Here is a 17,939-nt window from a genome sequence, read left to right as displayed (position 1 = left end):
TTGGCTGAAAAAAAAACCCTTACACCATGCTACTACCACCACTGTAACTACTACTCAGGGGCGGACTTAGTGATTTGGGGGCCCTAAGCGATTCCAGGTATGGGAATCTCATGCATGTGCAGTGTGATAGGAACGTTCCACTATTCATGAATCATAGGGGGGCCTCGCATATGAAAAGATGTAATAATAATCTTAAAATCGTAATGGTTATAGACAGAACATACAATATATGATAGAAAAATAATAAGTACTATATGATTTATATAGGCTTCTTGGTATTGGTCAGGGCCCCAAAATTCCCCGGGGTCCTAAACGGCTGCTTATTGGTTAAGTCCGCCCCTGCTACTACTACTACTACTACTAATGTTAATAATAATAATAATAATAATAATAATAATAATGATGATAACAGCTGCACAATACATTTTATTTTATAATTGTTGCTTTTTATATCGACGCATGGTCCGAATGTTACACGCTAATAATCCCAACTGAAAAAAACCCAAAACAAACTTGTGATTTCTCTGTAAGGTTGAAGAAATCACTGAACCCTGACCATCGCTCAGTGAATACAAAACTTAGTCGCTTTTCATCGCTCGCGCGCGCGAGTCCTCGTCTGTGCGCCAAACGACGCACTTCTCGAGCGCGCGATAAAACCGACGCCCTTCTCCAACGGTCCCACCACGCAGCTGCACGTGCGCGGAGGTGGAGCGAGAAAAAGAGCGCCGCCTTTTCTTTTCATTTTTTTTTTTATCAGACACACAGCGCCGCTGCTCGAGCGCTCCGGTGCTTCTTCTCGTACGCTCTCGCGCTGGCTCTCAGTTTAAACCGCTCGCGTCTAGCCTCGCGCGCCCTAAGTCTCCGTTCTCACGGAGGCACGACAAGCCTGAAACAGCCTGGGATCATTTGTTATTTATTACAATTTAAAAAAAATCTCCTCTGCTCTTTCCACCTTTCTTTTTTTTCCCAGAAGAGAGACCGATACAGAGAGACAGTGTGTGTGTGAGAGAGAGCGCGCGCGCGCGACAGAGAGACAGAGAGAGAGATTTAACGGACACCTGCCCGAGGTGATACACACTTTGTATTAGAACTCCGAGGAGGAACCGAGTTAAGTTTTCGTGTCTCCATCTGTCTCAGGCTTGTGACCCTGTGGGACATTATTTCTTTCTTTCTTTTTGTGTCACTGGCACAATGGGACCGATTCTTGTCTTCTTCGTCCTCTGTGCGAGTCTCGCTGTCCCGCATCTCGCGAAAGGTAAGGCGGAAAGACGCACACTTCTTCCTCCTCTCGTGCAGTCCGTTAACGAACGCGGCGCTAATGTTAATGTCACTCACCGTGTCACCGACATTTGCGCGCGCAATTCCATATTGGATTTTTTTTTTTGTTGCTATTTCGATCCCGCGGTGCCCCTGAAAAAAAAAAAAAAGCTTTGAGGTGTGTTTTTGGAGACGATTTCATCATTGCTCCAGTGTGCTGCTGTAAGGTTTCGTATTTTCCAGGATACTGATGATGCTCCGTTTTGATAAAGACAGCACGCGCGTGCCTCTCCAAAATTCTTCCGTTAGTTTACACATTTGCACGGAATAAATAACGAAACTGCTTCATCAAACACTGCCGAAGGACTTTTATTTCCGCTGTGTGTTTGGTGGGGATGTGGGACAGTCATGTTTTGGAGACTGGGGCGGTGCGCGCGCGCTCCTGCGCTGCTAACGTCTCTCAGTAGAGTTGCATCCCGACTTCCGCTTTAACCTACAACTGAATTACTTGGTAGAGTAGTGCATGTTTGCGTCTGTTCATTTCTTCATGCAGTAACTCGGTCATTTAGGCTTTCGTCCATATTGCATTTAGTTCCGTCCTTGCACTACACGAACACGACTGAGCTTTATTTATTTATTTTTGTCTGTAAAACTGACGTCAGCTTTTTGGCTTATGATAGGCTAGACTATACCTAGACACATCTACATAGTTTCTGCTGTGTTCTCACAAACTACCGAAGGCTAAGAGAAATTCTTTCAGCAGGTTTTCCCAAATACTTTAATACTTGTTTTGCAAATGCACTGCTATGTCAGATGATGCCATTGTACTTTCCAAAGCAAAGTTGTCAGCAGATACCATTGCAAAGCTTGCCAAGGTATCATGAATTTTGCAAGCCCTTTCAGCTCCAGTGCATTAGAAATCATTAGACAAATGTTACATTATGCATGAATACAATCAATCAATCAATCAATCAATCAATAGCGAGTACTATTCAGTGCATTTTTTGATTTTGGATCCAAAGAGACAGGAACATAAGTCAAAGTGCTGTTGACATTTCTAAGCCTGCTGATCAGCTGCTTTGATATTTCTGTTCATTTCCCTGATGATACATTTTTTCCCATGTGTAAATCTGCAGTTGCTGTGTTTCTCTGAAGTGACAGAAATTCTTTTGCAGTAAAACACTGGCAGCACTTGGGTATTCGCCGAAACAGTTTTTGCCTTTTTAAAAAAAAAAAAAAAAAAAAATTCCCAGCATTGCAAGATTGACACATCACTGATTCAAAAAATGTGCCCACCATCCCCAGGCTGCCAGTGCTGGGAGTTATAATAACGAGAGAACTTGGCCCCCAGGCTGCTCATGTCTCTGCCGCTTGGAGCTCACTCTCTCTAAGCTTAATGAATTTTGGGCACATGTTAGCTTGAGATGCTTTGCTTTCTGGGGTCCAGGAGCAGAAGTGACACTGAGAGCGAACATTCTTCAATTAACTGTGGGATATTAGAAGACATTCAGAAGTCAAATGAATTGCTGTGGTGTCATTGAGTGGATGTGTGAAGTGGCATGATAACAAACCAGTCTGTATTCACAAATGATCTTAATTAACTGCACCACCAGGCGCACAAACTGGTTTAGTATTAACAAACCACAACCAGTTTGCATTCTTATAAAAAACCACGAACTTCATTTTAATTTTAAAATTTTTATTTTCCATATTTTTGCTTTTTAATCATTGAGAAAATTATTTACTTTAATATTTTTGTTAGCTCTAGTAATCTGTTTCAGCAGTTTTCTTACTTGGTTTGAGAAAGGAACTTTTATTTATAGAAAGCAGCTTAGTGGAAAGATATCTTTTTTGTAAATCCATTCCTAGATGACTTATATTTTGTCCTCCATGTAATTCAACACGAACGATGTGAATGATTTGGCTGATGCTTTTGGATCACGGCTAATGAAAGCCTACTTGAATAGTAAGCCGCAGCTGCTCTCGTCTTCTCTGCCATTCGGGTGTGTAAGGAAGTTTGAAGCTTATTCAGCTGCAAAAAAGGGGACTTTAACAGACTATCACAACCATGCCTGATGTGTCATGTGATTTCTGGGCTGAACGTGAACAGTAAAGCTGATTGAGGCAATGATCTTCCCTCTCCTGCCCTCTGCGTGAAGAGGTTCAGTGCCACCGGTCCTGTTATTGACTCTCACAACACTGCAACTGTTCATCTCCCGGCTTGAACAAACAGATTCCTGCCTAACACTTTAAGATAGAGCTTACTGCATTGGTTGCTTTAGAACATGCCATTATGCAATATATCAAGAACTCAGCTTGCCGTCTGTGCTGCTGATTCAATTGCATTGTGTTGGCTCATCAGATGCTTGAGGCAGACCATGAAATAACAATGCATGATGACAAGAGACGCTTTGTTCAGAAAAAAAAATCTATTGGTGAATGGTAAGCAGGCAACTATTCTGGGCCAAACCATATAAACAGCGTCATGGTTGAGTTATGCACTTCGGGTCTCACTTTCCAAAGTGTTGCGGCGGCATTGTTGTAGTTTGAATCTGATACGTAGAGAACGTATTTGACATTCGACAAGATAAAAGTCGAAACAAAAGTCATTTGCCTGTCACCCTTCTAAACTAATATGTCTGAAACTGTAATAATAACATTGAGCAGTTTCAATGCTACAACATGATAGATTTCTTTTAATATGATCTTTATTTAGCATTATTAACTCTATATTGTGATACATTACAGGCAATACATGAACAGAGCTATCACAATTTAGCATTCAGAGTAGAGTTAAATGCTCGCAGCGAGGATTTAAAATCGAAATTGCACACATTTGTATTCAGACATTCATGCGGATTATTCAGACAGTTGTGCAGGAGTTTGCTTTTAACAAAGGCGGGTCTCAGTTTTTCTGAATTTCTCGCACAATATCGTATTGAGTGAGGAGCACTATTTGGACTGGTGCCACTGGTTGACAGTTTGATGTAACCACAATATGTCACAATGAAATGTATGTTTTGGACTGTGAACACACGTAAAAAACTTTGAAATACTGTTTAAGATCAGTAACAAATATCCACAGAAATATCCATTATTTACTGATGAATAATATGAAAGTTCACAAAATGGAGGAGATAGACCTTCATCAAAAGTAATTCCTTATCAGATTTAGTTCACAATTTAAAATTCAGATCAACATGGCACTATGTTTGCAAATTAGGAAATTCCTTTTAGATGATCATTTCAGTGCTTTCTATCTTCTCATTCGTCCTGTTGGTTTGGTTTATTTTTCCTTTTAAAATCGTCTGTTGCTTTTGTTGTACACTGTATTAGATTTGACAGCAAAGAAGAGAAAAAAAACCCCCTTCTCCAGTTCACATTTTCTAGCCTTGATTTATCTACGGCAAAGTGCTTGCGTTCAAAGGTGGTAGTCTAGATGCTAGTGAAAAAAACCCAGTCTCAGATGTTTCTAAACAAGAAAAATCTGGCATCCTCAGTGGCGTGAAATACACACAGGCCATTTGCATAATCCGAAAAGGGAGCCCTGAAAATCGACTTAACACAACTCAGCTCTGAATACAGATAAATATTAACAGAACTTTTGGACTTAGGTCACCATCTCTGAATATTACTCTTACTCATGCAGTGATGCCACATTTGGAAAATGAATGCAGTTCCATTGTCACAGGTCAGAGCTAGTTCTAGTGTTTTCTTGAAATGATGTCAAAGCAGAAAGCAAAGCAATTGAGTTTTTTTCCTAATGACCCCCTCCCCTGATTGAACGCCACCGGCTTTGTCTTATTATTCCTCTTTCGTCGTGTTTCCTGGGGTGTGATTGTGCGAGTGTATTTACTCTCTGGCCCCAGACTGTTTAATTGTATTAGTACTAAAGACTTTTGACAGGGAAGCCTATGTTAGTCATTGTACTCCCTTTTCTCTGAAGTGCAAAACCAGAGCTTGTCTGAATTTTATGAGACCACAAAGGAGCTAGAATTGAAGATCGCCGGATATATTTTGGTGGACAGGGTGTGCTGATGAGTGCATCTGAAAATGCCACAGAGACAGACTTTCTTTAATAACGGTGAGCTTAATTGTATGCAGGGAACAAGGGTCAGAGTGACCTTTCTAGCTGGGAAGAATGTAGAGTTTGTTAGAACCCAATGTTATAACTCGCTGCAAGAAAATATTATAGTTGGCACCATATATTTCTCTATGTCTTTCTTCATAGACTCCTCTGGGTAAACAGTAGCCCTGGTAATGTTGAATCAAGAGTTCAGAGAGTTTCTACACTGAATATAAGACTTTTTTAGGGTGTTGGAGAAAAGCGGATTTCAAGCACAATACTGTACAAACGCTGTCACCATAATATATGATCCAGTACATAATTGCTATTATAAGATATATGAGCTAAAAGTTTTTACATGTCACGAGGTTTATTGCATATAGAACATAATGTATTTAAAATTATATTACATATTATAAATTAAATATATGGAAGCATAAATTTCTCTAGACATATGAACCTGCAAGGCATGGTTAACAGTTTTGAAAGTTTACAGGCTAGCTGCTATGATTAGATCATCAGAAAGCTAGCTAGCATTCAAGCTCTTTAGCCTTTTTTCATTGTTGTTGTAGTTTTGATTGTACTCAGCATCCTAAAAACCTCAGTATCTCTACTTTGAACATGATGTCATTCGGGCAATTATTCTAGATAAATCATCTGTTTTTTTTTGTTTTGTACAGTTTATCTGATTGCACACATTACTAAGTAGTAGGTGGTTTAACGATTGAGCCGACATAACAACATAGAAACTCTCTTTACCCACTTAGCACTCACTCTGTCTCAATTTCGGCAACTTTGCTTTTGTATGCTCTCACCTCCAAAGTGCTGCCATTGTTTGGTCAGTAATCAACTTCATGTGATAAAGTGTCATAGAGACTGAAATATTGTATTATGACTGTGTAGTCCTCTGTGGCTGCACTGAGTCTAACCTTAACTCTACAGGATAATGTGTCTGAGGTTATTGATTTAAATCATTATGTTTAATGACCCTCAGCACCAGTACATCCATGATGTAGCAGTTGGGTCTATGACAGCTTTGATAAATGTTTGTGATTATGTTTAAAAAGGAAAAGCCCCTCATGCTCATGTCATTGGTGTTATCATAAAAAGAGGGGCTATTACTTTGTTTTAAATTGTGTGGTTGTGTTTGTCATTGTTGTAAGTCAGTTTAACTAGTGCTGTTGACTTGGCTACTTTGTCATACGATATGGCAATCTTATGAAAAAGGGTCTAGGAACAAATATAGTGAAAGTCTAGCAACAAAAAATGAGCGTAGCAACAAATCTAGTGAATTTTTGACCAGACAATAGCAGCTGTCCTGGACTCCACATAGCTGTTAAGTTTATAGATGAGCTGAGAGAACAAGTTCAGTCGACTCACCACCAGTGTGTAAAGACTGATTGGTCATTGTGAGCGTTAGCATTCCCAAAGACCAAGAACTGATCACCATTGCTTCCCAATCAGTCACTGATCATCATTCACAACAACCAATCATTGATCACAGTTGTTTCTCAGTGACTAATTACTGATCACCAATTTCCCCAGAGACCAATCACTGGTCACCACTGTTTGTCCCACCTGCACACTTTTTTATTCTTCAGTGTAAACCGTTTTTGAATATACATACAAGTAATTACAGCAAATTCCTTCATCTGAAACCCTTTCTTTCATGTCTGCTTTCTGTCGACACACTGCCTCTGCTGCTTTTCTTTAATTCACAAAATGTGTTGATATTTGTGTGTTGTGTTGATAAGGAGTAATTTGAGAAAGTATTTGATAATTGGGAAACTGGGAAAACTGGTGTTATCACCAGTAACATTTGGTGACAAAAAATTTTGGCACAGTGCAGAAAGCTACAGATGAATGAATGAATAAATTAATAAATAAATAAAATTTAAAACTACAGATTAAGAGAGACCAACTCCAGACAGTGAACATGAAGCTGTCTCAAGATCAGGTAATGTGTTTTAGTATAGGGCAGTATTTTATGTACAAAATTGGATTCTTTTTTGTTTTCATATAGACCTTCTTTTCTTGAATCACGAATCTGGCCTTTTAAGCAGGGATTAGGACTCATTGTAGATAAAGTATAAAATAAAGAAAAAGGCAATAAAAGTGAAGAAACGGTACTGACTTTTTCGAGATTAAATGTCTAAACCTCAAAGCACAAAAAAGACCCGAACCGCTGTAGAAGGGTGCAGTATTTACCCTCCAGTAAAAGAAAACCTGAACTTTCCGTTTGCTTTCCTGTGCGAAAATGCAAAATGCAAATCAAGTCCATGAATCAAACGAATACACGAAATTGTGCCAGCAGTGTATTGTATTTTCATACAATGGATGCCAAGATTAAAATACGATTAAAATCAATAAACAAGCTTTGCTTCAACAAAAAGTAGAAGAAAGTATTTTATGTTAGATGATGTCAGCAGACTGACAATCCAGAAAAAAATAAAAAATAAATCATAACCCCACATGACCCTGTCCCTGCTGAAACTCTACCAGTGTTTTATTGCAGAAAATGGAGAAGTGGGATGTTTGTGCCAGTTTCTTCAGGGAGAGGTCCTTTTTGGGTTGTAGCACCAAGAGAACGTGATGGAGAAACCTGCCAATGTAAAGCACCATGGCAGACAGACTGCAGACTCACAGATTCCAAATGCAACGGTTGAAGCATTTAGAAAGTGTGACTGCACAACCTACACCTAATCAGATGCAGAAATATCTGAAATAACTGAGTGGTGCCTAGAAAAGGATAATCACATAAAGTTAGGTAAAGAGAAAGATCTTTTGCTTTAAAAAAAAAAAAAAAAAAAAAGTCTGACCATGGCAGAGAAAGATCTTATTTCCGAATTTCATTACAGGATGTACACAGTTAGGAAGTACCTCTTTAATATCAGGTGGTGGTACTGCAGTAACTGCTACCAGATAATCTGAGAAAAAGCTATCTTCCACTGATTGCCTTAAACACAGACTTCAGTGAAGATTGGAATCCATGCTGTGCAATTTTGTTGGGTCACATAAGTAAGTGACCCCACACAGTTCTCTATGTGAAGGATCCATGTTTCCATCTCCCCAAGCCGAAGCCACGGTCCTACAGTTCAGGCAAACTTTATCGTAGACATGGGAAATTGCAGTTTGCTGAAGTTTCTTCCATTTTTTTCCCACTAATGGCCTGACCAGTCAATGCACAAAGGAAAGGAATTAATACCTGATTTATAGATAGCCCTCTTAAAAAAAGGTTTCCACAACACAAGAGGAGTTCTGGATGGTGTAGGTGCTACTCTGAAACTAATGGCTAATACCTACAGTAGGTCAGGGGTTCTGGTCAAGTTTGTCTACACAATTGACCAGGATGTTAGGTACAAAAAAAGGGTGAAGGTACACTTGTAATGTTTTTCCAGAACTAAGGAAACCAAGAAATCCCCAAGTTGTCAGCAAAATACCTATAACACCATTGACACCAGTGGTTTTATGATTCCTTGCAAAAGCTTTAGACTTTAAGTTCATTCTTTTTAGTGGTATGTGCCTTTTGTTCTTTTTCATTTAAATTGGCATGGCATAGTTAAGGTACAGACAGAGGCTGTACTGCCAGCATAGCAATGCCAACCCTGATGTAGAGCAACATATCTTTAGCGGAAATATACAGATGCTATTAATGCATAGATAATACAGGGAAGAAAACATGAGCTCTCTCGAAAAGGGAAATAGAAATATCAGTGCTGCAGATGGAGGGAAACCCGCTCGGCACAGAGAGACTTTGAGATTAAGAGTGACAGGGCTGACCCCAATATCAACTCCAGACAGTGAACATGAAGGTGAATGTGTCTCGAGGTCAGTAAATGTATTCTAGGATAAAAGCAAAAGTATGTCTCTCTGAATATGGTTTATCATGTAGTTTTTTTCCCCTGAATGACCAGGATCCTAATCGACCTGGAGGCACTGAATCTCATCACTGTGGTCAATGGCGTGTTGTGAATTACAATGAACACACATATCCTAGCTTTATATTGGCAGTCGAAAGAGAACATAAAATTTGTGCACAGGAATGGTGTGAACAAGATTTTCTGGCCAAGCGGAAGAGAGAATGTTAGTACTGTCAGTCCATACTGATAGCCAGGTTTTGAACCACTTCCAGTGAACAGTTCAGATCGACCAAATTATTTAGAGATTCTTAGAAAACTCCCTACACATGTGAATATGAAAGAGCATTAGAATTTATAAGGCGATATTTAGTTTTACTTGTCAGATGATATCCAGTGGTATCTACGTGAAATGTTTAAATAATTTTGGCCACCAAAACCTAACAGACAGGACAATGACATACTATAGATGCATTACACATCAAATAAGGTTGACGAATGAAGCTGTTTTCAAACTGACAAACAACTACAATTCATTTGAATTCTCTTCCATAGTAGCTAATATTTCTCATTGTATGCTACTGAGCAGTTGAGAACCTTTCTCACAAGGTCTGCAATGGCAGCTTGATTGTGCTGGGATTTGAACTCAGAACCTTCTCATGCAAAATCCACTGCATTCATCATTAAAATTTTTAATCTGTGTTTTCCTGTACAGCTACAACAAAACAAGATGACCAAAAAGAGATATGCTGGAATTTGTATGAATTAATATTGATGAGATGTGGATAAGTAAAACTTGAGAAGGGGAACATAGCAAACCAAATCTGAGCATTTTCTACACTAAAAAAACTGCCCTGTTCTGAGAATGACCCATCTGTTTTTATAAATCTTAGTTATAATGAATGTGCTTAAAGAGACCTATGTTTACACGGTAAACCTTACCGCATTGGATCTGGCCTTTCATTTTTAAGAAGTGTAACGATTTTGCAAATTATAGCACAAATGTCGCACTTGCGGGATATGCAGAGGAGGTGTTTGCTTATCACAAAAAATGCAACACACTGTTTATTTTATTTTTTAAAAAATATAAACAAGCTATTTATTTTTGTGCTACCTAATTATGAAGCAGTATTCTTTCGGTGTTGGAGTGCTTTGCTCATTATTTGGTTTGTCTTGTTTTTCTTCATATTCAACAAGTAATTGGATTTTAAAGGATGATACAAATGTCCAGCTTGCTTTCGTTAGTTGTTCTACAGGGAATCAACGAGTACCAAGACTATCTGTCATTAAATGCATTCCTTGTAAAATCAATATTTTTTCCTGATCTATACACTCACCAGTCACTTTAATAGGAACACCTGTACCTTTGGTCGTTCATGTAATTATCCAGTCAGCCAATCATGTAGCCGGGAATACAATGGGGAAAAATTAGATCTCATTGACTTGGTTTTTAGTGCTAGATGGCGTGGTTTGAGTATTTCAATATCTGCTGATCTGCGGAGATTTTCATATACAACAGTATCTAGACCTTTCACAGAATAGTGCAGAAGACAAACAAGCAAACAAAAAATTCAGTGATTGACAGTTCTCCAGGCAGGAATGCCTTTCTGATGAAAGGGGTAAGAAGAGGAAAAACAAACTGGTTTAAGCTGGCAGGAAGTCTACAGTAGCTCGAAAACACACTCTTTACACCTGTGGTGAACAGAAAAGAATCTCAGATTGAACAGAGGACCATGAATAGGAATCTGAGGCACTGAACATTTGAAGACTGGGAGAAAGAAAAGAAACCATCTTCACATGTCCCTGACTGCATGAATGAGCAGGTGTTCCTGTTAAAGTGGCCGGTGAGAGCACATTAACAACATACCTTAAAATAAAGGATTTTTATTTCTATCTGCTGTTAGATTGTAGTAATTGTTTTTTTTTTTTTTTAATTTAGTTGATTCAGAGTGAGGAAATTAAGTTTAGGTTAATTGTGTCAAAGTGTTAAACCCAGACCACAAATTCTACTTTTCTCTAGTCATCTGGTGCACTTCTTTATGACCAACCTGAATTGCAAATGTTCCATTTCTGACTTGCAGATTATATTGCAAATTGAATTGCAAATATTTTAATGCTGTTTCATTGTTGGATTATACTGTTGAGTTGTCACTTAATGTTGCAGTGTTGTAATTTACATAATGCCACATTTTCAGAAATATTGTACCTCTGGGCTACTATAGTGAAGCAATATAACTACTTTCTTTTTCAGCCGGAACTTTTCTGCGCATATTTTGTACTGTACAGTTCATAATAAAAATTGTGCTTCCACTGGCAAAGTAGCAAAATGCAAAAAACCCTCTGAGGTCAGGTCCCTGTTGGGCACCGAATTTCATATTATTGTGAATTATTTTGCTCCACTCCTCTTGGAGTTTTTAGAGAGCACAGGCCCTATACAATTTACATTGTGATTGTGTTAGCATGACCTTTGTGCTGTAATGCTTTCGGGAAAACGTTAGAGATCACACTGACATTCTCGCCATCCATCTAGTTGACCTTAACACCTCACTAATCTTATGGGTCTGGGTTTGGATAGACTCCTGAATCATTTTAAAAAGACCCATGAGGAACAGCAGGAGAACGTGTTCCTGAGAAAAAAAAGCTTGCATATTCAACACCACATTCTTTAGGTTAGATGTTTCATTAAATAGTGAACTTTAAATAGTTTTGTGAAACTATATACAACTGTTAGAAACCTAATAACAGCCTGGTTTTGAGTTCTGTATTAAAAGATCTATTTAAAGGCCTATTTTCTTGCTGCGACAATTTGTTTTCTTGTGGGGTTGTAATTAAAGATTATAATAATTAGGGACTATGCACACTTTGAAATTGCCATAGCAGTAAAATTTCAGCACAAGAACAAATTACTCATGCAGTGAAATTAAAGCCTGCTAGATTAAGTGCCGGAAGATGATGCCTGTTCATGCTACACAGGCTTAATTTGTATGGAATGTCTTGGAATGTAAGTGAATTTATAAAGTGATCCATCTGTCTTTCTATCTATCTGTCGTTCTGTCTATTAAACACTCCAGTCATAAAGAGATCTACAGCTAAACATGCCTTGAAGTCTCAGGAGTAAAATGCGCCATGCTTTCTGTGTGGGAGGGATGGCATTTCTCTCCCTTCTGTGACATTAGCCAGTGGGCATCTGTGAGCTCATGTATGAGGAAGATGGCAGATAGCACTTTCTTCCCAGTGTGTTGCGCAACCAGAAGCAGTAGTTCATAAAGGTGCACTTGGCTGACCTGACATGTCTGGAAGAAAGCTTGTATAATGCTGCATTTAACATACTCAAAGTGGGAACTCAGGGCTTATAAGGAAGGTCATTTCCGACGTCTGTTTATTCGAGATACAAAGTGGTTCTTTTCTCCGGAACCCACAGTTAAGGAGAACCATCCTATGATCCAGAGTATAAATTGCAAGTTGCAAGCAGGAGCATTTTCTTTGTTTTTGAAAGTCAGGAATCACACATTACAACCCTCCTAAACTGTTGTGTGATAGGAGAGAGCAGGATAGTGGGGGGAATTGGTAACTGAAGAGAAAACTTGGGAAAAAACAGCCACATTAGAAATAGATATGTAATATTTTATTTTAGAATATATTATTTTCTGAACGACCAGATTCATGACTACTGTAGAGACAGAATAACAGAATGTATAGCTGGTCAAAGGGTATTGTTTGAAATTTGTGGGCCTACTGTATGTAACAGCTAATAAAAAATCTAAAATCTTTGCACATCATTTATAATTTATTTGGATTTGCTGAATTATTAAGTAATATGTAGGACCTGATTTTCATGGTGTGGATTAACACTTTAGCATATACTGTAGATCTTCTTAGTGAATATAGTCTATTCTTTTTTTTCCACTGGTAAGAAGTGTAAAATGGAAGGTTTTCCATATCCATGAAGATGCTAATGACTAGGATTTAGGCTGATTAGGCTGCTTATCTAGTGGTGTTAGCGCTGGCTCTGGCTCGAGAGCAGTTTAGTTGTCGTAGGCAGATCTAAACTCAGCTCAGCATTCAGCACTTATTGATGTTTGTGGCTGGATGTGCACCTCAGCCCATGTTGGATATTGCAGAAACAGCCTCCGACTTTTCTCAGAAAAGGACTTGGGTTGAAAAGTTTTCATTATAAGGACACATTATTTTTATTCCATGGTTAATCTGAACACATAAAGTTGGTAATATTCTTAATATTGGGTTTAAAGCGCAATTCAGAAAGAAGCAGTTTTCCGTGTGTGTGTGTATGAGACTGATTGAAATCTCAGCCTCTTGGTGTGTACTGCTGCCTCATCAGCCGGAGTTCACAGCAGGACACGGTTAGGTTGTTAAGTGCATTAGACACACACAATATCCCAGCATTCAGCTCTGCCTGTCTCAGCCCATGCTTGTCCTCATCATCCTGTGGCCTGTTAACAGCACTTAGCATGCTCTGTTAACTCTTAGTTAATTTACAGTTTACATGACAATCAGATGTGTGTGTGTGTTTGTTTTTTCTGTACTGTAAATTTCATTTGCATACAGTGGAATGGTATTGCGCATGCGCGAGAGAATGCATCTGTCTCTGCACTCAGGAACGTTCTGGTATGAAAGGTGAGCAGTTGTGGAGGAGCTCGTTACAGGCTGCTGGGTCTGCCAAAGTCAAAAAGCTTTGAGAGCTAGCTAACCTAGAAATGTCATCTGATGAATAAGGACTTCTTCGCGAGTCGGGGAAAGTCTCTGAAACTTTTCCGTGCAACTTTGCGAGCCTCCAGAGCCCATGTGACATTCTCCACCCACCCACTCACTCCTACCTGTGAGTATAACACACTCCCTGCCTGTTTGCTGACAGCTTCACTTCTGTTTGGAGCCTCCAGTGATATCACGGTTAGAACCCGTTTGGGATAGAGATAAGCATAAAACAGACAAACCTCAGCTAGATATTTATTTGTAGAAGAGAGAACCAGTGATTTGGACGACACCAAGATGGCAATCACTCTGCAGAGCTATAAATCACACATATTCTTTGGCAAAGATCCATATTCACCATGCTTGGAGCTCTTATCTCCATGAGAAGGAAAGTTTAAGAAAATTGGAAATGGGTGCACAGTTTTTAAAAAACCTGTCAATGGCTTTTTTTGATGATGGGTTTAATTTTACCCTTTTATTCTGATAGATAAAATTCTGAATGACTTCACATACCCGAGTGAACTGAATACCCTTCCCAGTGCTTTATTGCCCTTTGTTGCCTTTGCTGTCCAGACTCCTATAGAAATATCTTATAGGAAAGGCTGAATTTTTCGCCTGTTGGGTAAAGAAGCCACTACATTAAGTCAGTGTTCCAGTTTAATGACACCTAGACTACCGTTATATGAACACTTAGAAACAGCAATTATAATTATCTTTTTAACGCCAGAATAAAGTCTCCTAAATCTAGGCCACTGTGCTTCAATGTTTGGTGCTCAATTAATCCCTAGATAGATGTCCCCATATTGAAAACTCACATCTGCTTAATCGCAAAGGCTTCTTTTCAGAAAATAAGAGACATTTTTTTGGTGCTCAGAATTCAGTGCAATTAGCATGCAGCATCATGTGCTAGCTACAATGTAATTCGTTAGAAGGATTACTGAGCAATCCCAGAGTGAAATGAAGCAATGACTTCGAGGTTAAAATGCAGCATGTTGGGTTTAATTCAAGGTGGATATATTTATGTAGTGAATACAGATGTGTAAGCAATATGCCTTTTTGTACAGTCATTTGGTAGCAGTGTGCTATTTCCTGTAATGTATCTGATTGATTTAAATTCACAGAAATGCTCATCAAGGCCATTTTGACTGTTTCAATGTGATGTTCTGTTAATGGTCTGATGGTGCTGATAGAGGTACTTTATTAAAATAACAGACTAGGTTAATATGTCAAAAAAGCCAAAAAAACGACACCAGAAACCAGATTCAAAAATGACCACTATGACCATTACAAAATGTTGCCCATTTTTAAGTGTTAGGAGTCAAAACCCTGATAAACCCTGCACACATTTAAGTGAATTAACAATCATTTGACTTGACAGTACATACTGCATGTCGGTTAACTTCCAGTAAAGCAACATCTGGCCTACTTTCTTTATGGAAACAACATGTATAATAATTATTATAATCTACAAATCAATAAATCAGTCTTATTGATATATTGAGTGTGTCAAAGTGATAAAAATAACAAAGTAAATTGAAATATCAAGGCAAAATGACACAATATTAAATAAAAAATAATGGCAGGATGTGTTCAAATAATGAAATATTTGCTCAAAAATAATGTACGTTGAGAAATGTAGTCAAAATAATGCTGCAAGTCAGAGCAGACTGTATTATTGCAGTGATGCAGCGGGAGAAAAAGCAAATATTTTTAATATCATTTCTTCAAATAATTTGCATGCATTTTAAATATTACAATAAATTATTCATGTTGTCACTGTGTTAGAATTTTAATAATATTTTAGAAGGTTTGGAAGAGCCTTATTTTAGCTATTGGGATCATTTTAGGTTGTAAAGCAAGTTTGGCAAGTATGTCAAATTGAACATATAGTGCAAAAATAGCAGTGTGCTGAAAGAAGGCATAAACGGGAAAGAGAAAGATCAGTTGAGTTTTCAGTTTGCTTTGCCGGGCAAAAAAACGATGGAGAAAATATATTTAAGATTTCTCTCAAGCATGTTTGAGCTGCTGATTCCACAACACCAGGCAAACAGTCTTTCTTGCTCTATTTATTTATTTTTTAGCTTAGAGTATGCCTTCAGCTGTATCAATAATGTCATCAGAACACTGCCTCATCTATTGGATGAGAAGCTGGAGAACCTCTAGCTTGGAAATACACTGGATAATGGTGAGTTTTGACACATGCTGTATGAATATAGTCTGAATATAGTATGTTGATTTTTAGCAAGCCATGCAGATCTCGTCTTTCAGAGTGTGGCGAAAAGTTCAGCACAGCTAGTGCCAAATAAAAAACGAGGAATCAGCATCGAGAATGAGCTTTCACCCACAGCATTGTCATCCCAACGTCTTTAACACTGATTAAGCAAACGATTTTACCTCATCTCACCTGAGATCGGACAGCAGTTCTTCTACAGAGCAATCAATAGTCTTTCTGCACTCCCTCTCATATTTATTACATGCTACAGTTTATGTTTATGATGACTACCATTCAAATAATAACCCTAGTGTTGTCAAGTCATTATTGGGTCACACTGTGACCAATGTAAGACTGAGGCAAGTTCAAACCTCTGAGACCCGTGTAGCAATTTGTTAAAATACGTATTCATGTTATTCATTACAGCTGGATCTTTCTATAAGAAGAAAGCAGAGCTCTGAGGGAAACTGGAATCAGAAGTAGAACAAGGAAGCAGTTAGTTATCGTATGTCTTCTGAAGCCCGGTGGGTTCTCTTGAAAAGACACTGCAGCTTTAACCGCTTGCAGCAGTTCATGATAATTAAGGGAATCCTGGGTACTGAAAATGGCTGTTTAATATAAAGGCACATATAAATCCTCCTCACTATTGCAAAAGAATTCGTTTTTGAGATTTAATATATGTATAGTGTACAATGTGGAGTGTTTTGAGTCAAGGTTCCAAGGCTTAAACATTCATGCTATTACCATCATCAACAATGCACTATTTCCATGCTGGATTTGTCACTTATGTGCGCTTAAATGTCACTGTAAAATGGTGAGTGAGAAAATAAGCTTTTGCTCTTTTTGCTTTTAGGAGGTAACAGTGAAACCCCACCATTATCCCTTATATATCTGAGATTCCAATTAGATGCCATTGTAACTGCACCAGCAGTGTTCCTCCGCGATGTCAGCTCACCAAAAACTGAAAACTTCTTACAGGAGTAAAGAAAATGCAGCATCAACCAACAATAAAATCTAAAAATTAAAAAAAGGGTAAAATCTTGTTTACCATTCCTACATAATTTTTATTACTGTAAAGACTCTTAGCTGTCTGAGTCACTCTTGTCTGCTCTCCAAACAAACATTTATTTATATATTTATCTTTTTTCCAGCTCAGGCTCACCCACACCCATTATGTAGTCACATCTGTCGCATCAGGCTTCCATGGCATATGCTGAATAAATAGTTTGACATTTTGCTCTCTTGGTGTGAATCCTTTTATCAAGTAAACTGATCTATCACTACACAATGCTATACCTCATTTCAGCAAAAAGCAGCAGTGCAACAGTAAAGATTAGACAATCCATACACTTTTACTAGCTTGCTCAAGGTACTGTAGCTATAAGTCGTACAGCGAGTTATAGTCCTTATAGAATATAAGTTAGAATATAGTTATAGTCCTTATCTCCTAGAAAGGAGATAACCAATAAAGTAAAAATAAAGCAAACAAGGATGGTGTTATTCTCAGAAATATGTCAATAGTTCAAAGAAGAATGAATTAAATTAAATATACCAAATTAAAAGAATCAAATGAATTAAGCATGCCAAATAGTGAAGCCTTAAACTGCAGGTACTTGCACAAGTGGAAAGAATATGTCTTCAAATACAAACACTGATTTCACAATGCAAAGTTGGCAGTGATTCTGTAGATACAGGTAAAGGTACATGGCACAAGAACCAAACAGGATGGATGATCTGTTTGGTGTGAGACGGTATAGTCTTTAGTCAGTCTAGCCCCAAAGTGATGTGAGGCATTTCGAAACTTACTTTTTTTTACGTGAACACAACCATCAACATA

At 38.2% G+C, this 17,939-nt stretch overlaps 1 protein-coding gene across 1 annotated transcript in view; it reads left to right on the top strand.

Annotated features, from left to right (window-relative positions):
• The first annotated feature begins 757 nt into the window (after positions 1-757).
• edil3a (EGF-like repeats and discoidin I-like domains 3a) overlaps positions 758-17,939 on the top strand; it is a 176,933-nt gene continuing 159,751 nt past the window's right edge. The window contains exon 1 of the mRNA XM_058375476.1: positions 758-1,255. Coding sequence (XP_058231459.1) covers positions 1,192-1,255 — 64 coding nt within the window. The 5' untranslated portion in view covers positions 758-1,191. The remainder of the gene's footprint in view (positions 1,256-17,939) is intronic.

Source organism: Hemibagrus wyckioides, linkage group LG22, assembly GCF_019097595.1.
Source record: "Hemibagrus wyckioides isolate EC202008001 linkage group LG22, SWU_Hwy_1.0, whole genome shotgun sequence".
In the NCBI taxonomy this organism is placed as follows: Eukaryota; Metazoa; Chordata; class Actinopteri; order Siluriformes; family Bagridae; genus Hemibagrus; species Hemibagrus wyckioides.
Note: the sequence above shows the minus strand (reverse complement) of the source record. Positions and strands in the feature narration are given on the sequence as shown.